This window comes from Pyrus communis, chromosome 12, assembly GCF_963583255.1.
Source record: "Pyrus communis chromosome 12, drPyrComm1.1, whole genome shotgun sequence".
NCBI lineage: Eukaryota > Viridiplantae > Streptophyta > Magnoliopsida > Rosales > Rosaceae > Pyrus > Pyrus communis.
In genome coordinates, this window is record NC_084814.1 from 1,506,405 (window position 1) to 1,518,175 (window position 11,771).

Here is an 11,771-nt window from a genome sequence, read left to right on the forward strand (position 1 = left end):
TTATACCGTCGGCCCGAGTAATCAAGGTTGTTGAGTGAGCATAACTCCACACTGTTAGATATCAAGAAGATAATTTTGTTATTGATAAAGGATAATATTATGATTTTTCATCATAATAATTATTTTTTAATTATCTTGATATTTTCTTGGACAAGATAAATGGGGATATGCTTTAAGGCACGACATCAAATATTGAAGCATGCAGGATGGGATTGGATTTCTTGAAATTGTTATTATCCAATTCAAGTTTGGTGATAATGATGATGATTAAATGTTATCATGCACGTGGCTTGGTGAGATAGTGGTGAGATAGTGGTGAGATAGTGATTACACTTGGCGGTTTGCAACGGATTGCATGAGTGCATTTGGATAATAAAATGGAGAAGGGGAGTCTCCTGGTTGAAGTAGGAAGCATGACTTGTGCATTATCACCTGGTCATTCATTGGGTCAGCGTAAAAATATGCGGCCATCAAGAAAAGCCGTGTTATATGCTCATGCTCATCAGATTTTTCATCGCTATAAATACGAAGCGATGTGCAACGAACAAGTCCTCTCCAATTTAACACACATATTGCCCTGCGCAAACCTCTCAAACATCTTGAGATTTTTTATTTTCTTTTTCCGCCAACACACCTTTACTTTGGATAAACATCACTGTGAAGGCAACCGGTGACATCTTTAATTTGGATAAACAGCACTGTTGTCGTAGAATCAGCCGTTCCCGGAGCACCTTCAGTTTGGATAAACAGCACTGCGTCGAGGCCGACTGGTTATCTATCCAAGTCTCAGTCGAGAAGGATTTTCGAATCGTTACTGGCAGATGTCATCTCATTAGCCATCTCGGCGAAGTGAGGTGTTACAGGTTACTACATTCGGCACATTGAAAGCCAAATTTGTCTTAGTTTGACCAATATAAGAAAAGATATGTTTTTTGCAATTTAGTACAACAAAGATGGAAATTGGTGTGTCATGCAATAAAATATATCTAGTGACAGCGTTATATAAGAGTTTCAAAAGTCTTGCAAATCATGCTATCGTTAAATAAGAGTTTATTTGCCATTAATATAATTTTTAAAACAAAATTAAATGCCATTCTAAGACAGATCAGATTTATGTAAATTGATAAACTCAGTTTTGATTATCTAAAGTAAGAATCATCATTTCCATCTTTTCTCTTCAGAGGAATTAACTATTAGCAATTTATACACATATTTTCTTCTGCTAACTTAGTGTGAATACATGGCTAATTATTTGGTTGTCTAGTGAAAGGTTTAAGGCCAACGTTCAAAAGTATAAAAAGGCATCGTTCCACTAAAGATAAGCTTTGTCCATATTTTTCTAAATATGTGAAAGAACATATCAGATTAAAATATATGGAGAGGGTATATCTCTGGTGGAAATGTCTACTTTTGTACTTTTGGATATTCAATCTAACCTTTCAATATGCAAGCAGGTAATTTTGTCATGTATTTAGATCATGTGAAAAGAAGATAGTTTGTGTGTGTGTGTGTATATATATACGAGTAATATCTAATTCACCTAAAGAGAAAGCTTAGTAAAAATTGAAATTAAATGTAAAATGTCAATAAAACAAAATTAATAAAGTAATAATTAATTTTACATCCCTTTGAATGTTTGTGTCGTCATTGCTTGAAAACGTATTTGTCAACCTTGTAAGTTCGTTGCTGAGTTAGCATTTTTTTTTTTTCGGTTCCTAAAATTGTAAAACAAAGTGTTAAAAAAAAACGTTTTATAGCAGTTAATAAATAATATGTAATAATTATTTGACATAGATGGAAAATGGAGTCATATGTAGGATGAAAGAGTAAAAACTAAATTTGAATAAATAAAAAATAATTTGTAATCCATAATCATGCATCATTATCTATTTTATGCTAAACATAAAAGATAAGGACTATTACTATGAGTGAATCTAGTGTTTTTGGTATGGGTGTTCTAAACCAAAAGCAACCAGAAGCAACAAGAAAAAGGGAGAACCACGGATGATCAACACGTGGCATAATGTAAACCAAAAGCAACCAGAAAAGGCTTTAAATACTGGACTTGAGAGTGATAGGAGGAAGAAGCACGGATAATGGACAGGTAGATATAAGAAACAGTGAGAGAGAAATAAAATAATAACATGCATAGAAAAGAAAACCCACTTTCAGAGAGAGAGAAGTTGCAACAGCCAGTGAGAGAGTTCATGAGAAATACAATTATATATATAATAAACAAAACAATCACCAATTGTTTTACCCCGTGGATAAACACATTAGTTTTTGGACAGTACCCATCCGCTAGCTTTAGTATATATAGAATATCAATAGTTTGATCCTCATATTTGTAATACAGTAATTCAATAACATTATCTGACATATAAAGGATCTCAAATAAAGTGACGATTCCTCTTGACATGTTTTGTTTTTTTAGATAATCAGAGGATATCTTGTTATAGCAATTACAAAGGTGTTGTTGAATTTTAGTGATATAGCATCTACTTTGAAAGCGTAGCTGGGTCAAGGAACCCAAACCCAATAGATAAATAATCTCAACTAAATTCCATACGAGGATACGAGTACGATTTCAATTATACTACGTAACTGTGAAGAACAAAATGAAATAGAAAAAAAGGAACAAAAGACTCGCGATATAATTCATGGGCACACAACCGATTAAAAAACCATTATGAAATAAGTACTTTTACAAGACTCAACAAGACAAACATCTACTACACTTGAAGTTTTCTCTTGTACATTTAATCTTGTAGCACACAATCTTTCTTTTGCTCTCTTTTGGATGAACACGACGCACTCAGCAGGTTCTCCTCACAACTAAAGAGATTGCACTCAACTTCGTCACATAGATGGACACAACTTCTTCACACAAATGAATATGATGAATAATATGAAAGGTATGACGTGTTTCACTAAGATCACTCTTCTAACCTAGAACTCAAGAACTTTGCTTTAAACCTTTTATGCTCAAATCTTATAACCAAGCAAAGATGAATGATAGGCTTGATTTCCTATGAAACCAACAACCTAGAATAAAGGAAACTGGAATTATGTACTAGAATAAAATCAAATTGATTTTATTTCTTAAAACTAGGCAATTAAACTGATATTATAATCTTCAAGATGTACAATGATGTGATTCTCGTTTTCTATATGAAAGCAAATTTCCGCCGTCTTTAGTCTTGACAAAAATGCATCTGCAAAACAATCAACACATTTGATCAAAGACCTAAGCCTCACGCGCCCACGAGGTGGGGGGCGGGGGGTGTTAGGTCAATGGATCTCCGATGCCTAAGTCAGTTTCTCTGAGGAGAATAAAGTGTTTATGTTTTTTTTAGGGTAGCAAAAGCTCTGAAAATTTGGTAAAATATGAGGTATTTATAGGGATAAGGCCGACTATAGTGTTAGGGTCTTACCCTACACATGATGGCATCCTATTAGCCAAGGTGTTTATGGAGAAATATTCTCATAATATTCCCAAGACATTAAATAGAAAATAATATCTTGAGACAATAGATTAATTATCTCTAATTTATTTAAATTGGAATTACTTAATTGATTGGAGTCAATCTTCAATTAGGAATGTATTAAAGATAGGATTTAGGTAATTAATCCTTATCTTTAATTCCTTGCCAAGGTCAGATGAGATGTGCACAATCGTATTCAGCTGCAGAGACATTCAATAGTGTGAGCTACGCGTGGGAGCATCTGAGAAGCCTGCCCATTTATTGAGGGCAATCTTGACTTTCAAGAGAAAAAAATTCATATGTCGTCTCTAGAATTTTTGGGATTATTTTAATCTCTACAAATACCCCTACACCTACTAGGCTGCAAGCAAGAAAATGATAGTAGGTGTAGAAATCTCAAACTACTTGGGCTTGTAAAGTTGTTTCCCAATTTGAACCTAATCTCCTTTCTTGTTTTGAAGATAGACTTCTTTTAGGAAAAGAAAACCAATTGCCCCAAATACCTATTCCATTCTGCCTTAAGCAGTGGATTAAATAAATTTGAAAAACAATTATTATTCCAACAAGGAAAAGAAGCAAAAGGAAATTTTGCTTCCCCCTCCCCTAGCTTTCTTCTTCTCTTGCTCTTGTAAAGAGTCGTCTCTCGTTGTTCTTCTCCATGCCGCACCAAGGTAAGAAAAATTTGAATTTTCTTCTTGAATGTTTTTGGGAGTCTTGGGACTTGAAAAATTGGCTCGGCAGGAGCTAAGAGGTGTGAGTGGCGTGGCAGGGATGCCACGGGGCTGCTGGTGGTGCGGCAAGAAGGTCGGCTGGCCTGGGCAAAGGGCTTGGGTCGGCTCGGGCTGAGGGGATCAGCGTGCTAGGGCACGAGGAGGCCGATTTGCAAGGACAATTGATTGCTAATTTGTTGAAATGCCATAACGGCTGCAAAGAGCATCGATTTGTTTCTCAAAGGACTGAAAGCTCAGCGATTGATGTTTTGCAAGCTGAAAAAGTATGAAATACAACCCAAAAGAAAAAGTACTCAGAATGAATAACAGTAGTTTATACATTGTTGGCTCAAGTTAGATTGTTAGTTTGTTACCAAGCACTTATAAGTTTTATTAATGACTCATAGGAGGCAATTTATTATTTCTCTCTTTTCTTGTTTGTTCAATCTTCTTTCTCTTCTCCGCAGTTATACAATGTCTTGTTTTTGATCAATGATTCGCTTCTTAGAACAAGGGCAACTAGGCAATCAAGAAAACTCAAAAGGGCCAGAGCCTAAAACCCCACCTGAACAAGCTCCACTGTAGGGCCGAGAACTAATTAAAAGGGAGCAGCAAAGAGAACGAAAAAACAGACACTAAACAGAAAACAAAACAGATGACAAACTGAAGAACCTAAGTTCGCACACTAAATAGTTAGCCATTATCGCACCAATAGTTTTAATGGCAATGTGAAACTTAACAGATATAGAAATGTTATCCAACCTGTATCACTTCGAACATGAGATTAAAAACGATTTCCACATATGGAAACAATAATCACTCGTCAAAGCCTCAAAATGAATGACGTCTCTCAAATGCTTTGATGATAATGTAACATAGAGTGTTGGTTAGTAGAGATGATTGAATCCAGACTCCATCAGTACGACATTATTACCAAGACATAACTAACCAAAAATCCACATATTTTAAGCATGTCAAAGAGGTTTTAAACTGAAGACATACCCCGAGAAGCAGTGGTCTGTGCATCTGCCATGAACTCTGCATACGAAGCCCGAAAAAAAAGCAGTAGGATGCACTTGATGAATAAGCACTACAAACATACAATCAGAAGTAAGTAAACGAAACAAAGAAAGACTAGATTAATATACCGCCATTGCTTCCCGACTTTCAGTAATCCTTTGGGTCATCTTCTTGTATTCCTTATCTGCTTCATCCAACACTTGTTGGCATGCCTGGCTCTGGATCTGACGGTACAAAGAGACATATAATTAGGCGAAAAAATCGTGCCCTAGACTGAATTCCAATGCTCCTCTTCCCTAACTATACTACCACTGAGTACTAGTTCATCATACAGCAGACAAAACCTTATATTAAATAGACATAAAGTTTTAATTATAAATAAGAATTAATTAGATTTAAATTTATTTTGCTTTAGCAGACCTTATAACAGTAATGAGGTTTAACAATGATATGAAAGTGAGATTAAATCAACATAATGTCATTATTTGGCGAAAATTCAAATTTCTGCTCTCTCAGGTATTTTCTCAGCAACCAAACAGACACTAATCCACCAACTCCGAGACTAAATAATGCAAAAGTACGACAACAGAGAATCAATATGAGAGAGAGAGACCTTGAATCGCTTGTGGAAGCGAGATTGAGAGGAATCAAAATCCTTGAGGATCTCACAGTGGGATCTGTCGACGTGGAGCTTGAGATCGCGGAGACGAGAGGAGGCGAGGTGCTTGAGATCAGGAATCGAAGCTAAAGCGTTACTTTTGGGGGATTCCATGAGCGCCGCCGCAACAGAGGCTGAGGCTCCTCCTCCGGCAGCGTCGACAGCCCTCTTGCGCCTGCTGCTGGTATTGAAAATTGGTGATTTCGGTGACGGTTGGTTTGCAGGGGAAGAAGCCACTGGAAATTGTAACCGCGTTTCCAGAAAGTTCGCAGTTAAGCATCTCCGGGTTCGACTTCCGCTTCCGCTTCCGCCGCTTTTCTTCATCTCTCCGGTCGCTTACTCGTCTTCTTTCAGTTTTTCCTTTCTCAGCTCTGTGTTTTGAAAATTTCAAAATTTCTAAGAAAATGGAGTTGGCGCCTTGACAGGTCATTTATATGTACGGGATTTTATATGCACATTTTGGGCTAACAAAATACAGAAATAAAAAATAATAATTGTATCGACCTTCAACGAATTTTATCATTTTCTTTTATTGGATATTATTTTTCTAACTAAAAAGTAGTGAAGTTGCGAAATCTACACTAAAACGTTACATTTGATGCAAAGTAAAATGTACGGATGAGATTTAACGAAACAGATATTATATATTCAACAATCTTCATTATTATTTCGGTGCATCACGGCTTGTAGAAAAAGGTATGTAGGCTAAAAAATATATTTGTTATTGATACGTGAATGTGGAAAAATGGAAGAGAATGCAAATGGAAGAGAATGCTTATGGAAGAGAATGCAAATGGAAGAGAATGCTTATTTTTTCATTATGTTTCTCTACAAGATTACAAGGATATATATACATGATACAAATGTGTAGGTAGGACAAGGTAGCCGTCCTAGTGTGTAGGTAGGACAAGGTAGGACGGCTGTAGAGGACAAGGTAGCCGTCCTAGTGTGTAGGTAGGACAAGGTAGGACGGCTGTAGGACGGCTTGACGGCTGTAGGACGACTAGTGTGTAGGTAGGACAAGGTAGGACGGCTGTAGGACGGCTTATTCTTCCAATAATAATATTATATACAATTACACAAGGACTCCAACCATATTCCTTATTTGTCTAACACTCCCCCTCAAGTTGGAGAGTGGATGTCAAGAACTCCCAACTTGCGTAACATACCCGAAAACTTTTCTTTCCCAAGAGGTTTGGTAAACAAGTCTGCCAACTGTTGTGCCGTACCCACATGCTTGGTCTCTATTGTGCCATCTACAATCTTATCTCGTATAAAGTGACAATCCATCTCAATGTGACGAGTTCGTTCATGAAAAACAGGATTGGCAGCCATATGTAACGCTGCTTGATTATCACAAAATAAAATGGAAGGACCATCCAAAGGAATGTTCAAATCCTTCAACAAAAAACGAAGCCAAACTATCTCGCAACAAGTACCTGCCATGGCCCTATATTCCGCCTCTGCTGAAGAGAGGGAAACGGTTTTCTGTCGTTTCGTCCGCCAAGAAATCAAAGAACCGCCCAAGAATACACAATACCCAGTAGTCGAACGGCGAGTGATAGGGCAACCTGCCCAATCAGAATCACAAAATGCAGTTAACTTGGTCTGGTTGTCAGAACGAAATAATAAACCTTGACCTGGAGTAGCCTTCAAATAACGAACAATACGAAGCGCAGCATCCATATGAGATATCCTTGGCTCGTGCATAAAACGGCTTAGAACATGCACAGAATAGGTGATATCCGACCGAGTGATAGTGAGATATATTAACCGACCTACTAATCGTCGATACTTTTCAGGATCCTTGAGAAGTTCTCCTTTATCAGATAATTTTGTGTCATCCATAGGAAAAGCAATGGGTCGTGCTCCCAAAAAACCATAGTCCTTGAGAATCTCTAATGCATACTTGCGTTGAGAAATATAAATCCCTTGTTTGGAACGAGAAACCTCAATACCCAAAAAATATTTTAAATCACCAAGGTCTTTTATTCGAAAATGATCACGGAGAAAAGACTTCAGAGAATTAATGGCACTAGCATCATTGCCTGTAATCACAATATCATCCACATAAATGAGCAAAGCTGTGAAAGAAATACCAGACTTTTTAGTGAACAATGAATAGTCAGCTTTGGATTGTTGAAAACCGGCAGAAATGATGGCACTAGTGAATTTGGCAAACCATTGGCGAGAAGCCTGCTTAAGACCATAAAGTGACTTGTGAAGGCGACACACAAGATTCTCCCCCTGTCGCCGAAGACCAGGAGGAGGAGACATATAGATTTCTTCATGTAAGTCACCATGTAAGAAAGCATTATTAACATCAAGCTGATGAAGAGACCAAGACTGACTAGCAGCAAGAGCAAGAAGACAACGCACCGTAATCATCTTAGCAGTAGGAGAAAAAGTGTCATGATAATCAATACCTTCAGCCTGAGTGAAGCCTTTAGCAACAAAACGAGCTTTGTAGCGGTCAATAGAGCCATCGGAATTGTGCTTGAGTTTGTACACCCACTTACAACCAATGGGAATTTTGCCAGGGGGCAAGGAAGTTAAAGTCCAAGTATCATTAGCATGTAAAGCTTGAAGCTCCTCAGTCATAGCACGTTGCCAATTGGGGTCAGTGGCAGCCTCGGCAAAGGAGGAAGGCTCCACAGTCCGACTGACAGAGTTAATGTAAGAAAAATGCCTGGGAGAGTAACGGTGATAAGAGAGAAAATTACAAAGTGGATATCGCGTACCTTGTGTAGAACCGGGTTGCGAAGTCGAAGATGGGTGGGATGGCAGAATCACCTGCGAGCAAACGTAGTCTTTTAAATAGGATGGAGGTTTATGGGCACGGGAAGAGGTGCGGGGAAGGGGAGGATTGGTAGGTAGTGGGGGGGGTAGGGATGTCCGTGGGTAAAAGGGTGAAAGGTAAGGAAGTAGCCGGGGGGGGGGGGGGGGAAGGAGGGGATACCGAGAGGGCAGGGGCATGGGGAAGAACGGGTAATGGGGCAGCAAGGGAATCTGTGGGAGGCGTGGAAGGGGAGGAAGGTGGAGGAGGGTGAGGCGTCGGGGCAGGAAGGGGTGGGTTATATGTAAAGTCCAGAGGGGGTGGGATGGGTAGGGTAGGCGAAGAGGATGGGATAGGAGGGTGAGAAACGGCATAAGGGAAAGTAGTTTCGTGAAAGATGACGTCTCGACTAGTGAAAATGCGGTGATTGTCGAGATCGTAAAGGGTATAGGCCTTTTGTCCATGAGGATAACCGAGAAAAATGCAACGATGAGCCCGAGGGGAAAATTTGGTGGTGGGAGTGACAGAGGTGGCATATGCCAGACAACCAAAGACGCGGAAGTGGTCATAAGATGGGGTTTTCGAAAAGAGAACCTCAAATGGGGATTTATGATGGAGAAGACGGGTAGGGAGACGATTGATGAGATAAGTAGCGGTAAGAACACATTCCCCCCAAAACTTGATAGGAAGATGGGATTGAAAACGAAGGGCGCGAGCGGTTTCAAGAAGATGACGATGTTTTCTTTCAACAACGCCATTTTGTTGGGGGGTATAAACACAAGAAGTTTGTAAAAGCACCCCATGATCAGAGAAAAAACTACGAAGAGATAAAAATTCACCACCATTGTCAGTATGAATGCATTGGATGGTAGTGCGGAATTGGGTAGTGACATAAGCAAAAAAATCCTTAATTAATTGTTGAGTGTCGGATTTATGTTTCATGAGGAAGACCCACGTAAAGTGAGAAAAATCATCCACAATGGTTAAGAAATAATGAGCACCAGAAAGAGAAGAGGATTGACGATTCGGGCTCCAAATATCACAATGAATTAAAGCAAAAGGGAAAGTGGATGAAATTGAACTCAAAAGAAAAGGTTGACGAGTTTGTTTTGCCAACGGACAAACATCACAAATATGACTAGAATCAAAAGTGCAATTAAGAGAGCTAGATGCTAAAGCTTGCAAACGAGTGGAGGAGGGGTGACCAAGACGCCTATGCCAGAGGGAGGAGGGGATGGTAATGATGTTGCAGAGAGGTTGACGGGTGGGGAGAGAAGAGGTAAGGGCCACAAGGTAATACAGATCGCCACGTCGCTTACCCACACCAATCATCGCCTTCGAAACCAAGTCCTGCAAAACACACCAAGAAGGAAAGAAGGTTATGGAACACGATAATCCATCTGTAAGTTTACCAACCGATAAAAGGTCCACTTGGAAATTAGGGACACATAAAACATCCTTCAAAGTAACTGATGAATTTAAAGGAAGAGTGCCGGTAAAAGTAATGGGAGCGGAAGCACCACTAGGCAAAGAAACAGGCGGCAAATGTGAAGGAGAGCGATTAACCAAACATGAAGCGGAAGAAGTAATATGATCCGTAGCACCACTGTCAAGAATCCATTGACCATGACGAGAGGTGACAGGTAACAAACCTTGGGCAAAATCAGTAGTGAGCACGGCATTGGCCTGAGGAGGGGTGGTGGTGTCACGTAGAGCAGCTAGAACACGGGAGTGCTGCTCGGCAGAGAGGTCAGGCATGGCAAGCTGCAAGTCATGCAAAGTGGGCTGGGCCCCGTGCACTTGGTGGGTCGCTGGAGTAAAAGAGGAGGCGGGGGCCTGGGTGCCTTGCACGTGATGGGCCTGGGTGAAATTATGGGGCCGGGAAGCAGAAAACCGTGGCTGCCGGGGAGGACTGGAAGGTGCATGGCTGCGGGAAGAACTGGAAGCAGTGGCACGGCGCGGTGGTCGCCACAGTTGGCCATGGAGGGGATGGCCAACGGGATAGCCATGAAGTTTATGGCAGGTGTCTCGGGTATGATAATCAAAATTGCAGTAGGTGCAGTGGAGGGGAGGACGAGCAGAGGAGGGACGGGACGGGCCACAAACAGCCATGGGAACGGCAGAAAAAGCTGCCGAAAAAAAATTAGGGCTAGGGTTATAAACCTGCTCTGTATACCATGTAGAAAAAGGTATGTAGGCTAAAAAATATATTTGTTATTGATACGTGAATGTGGAAAAATGGAAGAGAATGCAAATGGAAGAAAATGCTTATTTTTTCATTATGTTTCTCTACAAGATTACAAGGATATATATACATGATACAAATGTGTAGGTATGACAAGGTAGCCGTCCTAGTGTATAGGTAGGACAAGGTAGGACGGCTGTAGAGGACAAGGTAGCCGTCCTAGTGTGTAGGTAGGACAAGGTAGGACGGCTGTAGGACGGCTTGACGACTGTAGGACGGCTAGTGTGTAGGTAGGACGGCTGTAGGACGGCTTGACGGCTGTAGGACGGCTTATTCTTCCAATAATAATATTGTATACAATTACACAAGGACTCCAACCATATTCCTTATTTGTCTAACACGGCTAATGTTGTGTTTGGTATATCGTTTTAATAACGGTTAAGGTACTTGAAACACCATAACGATGTGTTTTGTGCAGATTTGGAGGGAACTCCATTTGTCCGTTCCTTACACCTGAGTTCGAATTTCTCGTACATTAGGAATAACGCTTTGTTAAAAAAAAAAGTGTTGCAAATTCAAGGAACCTCGGAACGTTTCAATTGCATGAAAGATTAAAAATTCAAGTTTTTAATCTCTTTGGCAATTCTGAATTCAATGTAATTTCAAGATCTTTTAATCAAATGATGCATTAAAACATGAAATTTGAAATGATGGAATTATAAAACTAGAACGCAGAAGTTATAGGAGACTAGGACCTGGTGAAATTTCTTATTTTTGTATGCCACCTCCAAGGAGGGACATGCAATTTACATCCCTCCCACAAGTCACAACATGCATCCTACATTTCAAAGTTTCTGCAAATGTCCTCTCCGGATCTCTGTGTTCGAGGCAATGCAATTGTATAGGGTAGCGAGCAGTCATCACTTCAACACCAACG

At 39.9% G+C, this 11,771-nt stretch overlaps 1 protein-coding gene across 1 annotated transcript; it reads right to left on the bottom strand.

Annotated features, from left to right (window-relative positions):
- Nucleotides 1–3,915: 3,915 nt before the first annotated feature.
- Nucleotides 3,916–6,249, bottom strand: LOC137709703 (uncharacterized). Its single transcript, XM_068448684.1, has 4 exons — nt 5,829–6,249; nt 5,344–5,439; nt 5,198–5,233; nt 3,916–4,471 (listed from the first exon to the last, which is right to left on the bottom strand). The coding sequence occupies exons 1-4, from the start codon at nt 6,195–6,197 to the stop codon at nt 4,385–4,387; spliced, it is 588 nt and encodes a 195-aa protein (XP_068304785.1). The 5' UTR covers nt 6,198–6,249; the 3' UTR covers nt 3,916–4,384.
- Between the last annotated feature and the right edge of the window lie 5,522 nt (nt 6,250–11,771).

What these genes read in the sequence shown, in the direction of transcription:
- LOC137709703 (XM_068448684.1), bottom strand. Translation starts at nt 6,197, where the DNA reads ATGAAGAAAAGCGGCGGAAGCGGAAGCGGAAGTCGAACCCGGAGATGC. An exon ending in GCTTCCACAAGCGATTCAAG is followed by an intron (nt 5,440 to 5,828) that starts GTCTCTCTCTCT and finishes TTGTACCGTCAG; the next exon opens with ATCCAGAGCCAGGCATGCCA. An exon ending in AAAGTCGGGAAGCAATGGCG is followed by an intron (nt 5,234 to 5,343) that starts GTATATTAATCT and finishes CTTCGTATGCAG; the next exon opens with AGTTCATGGCAGATGCACAG.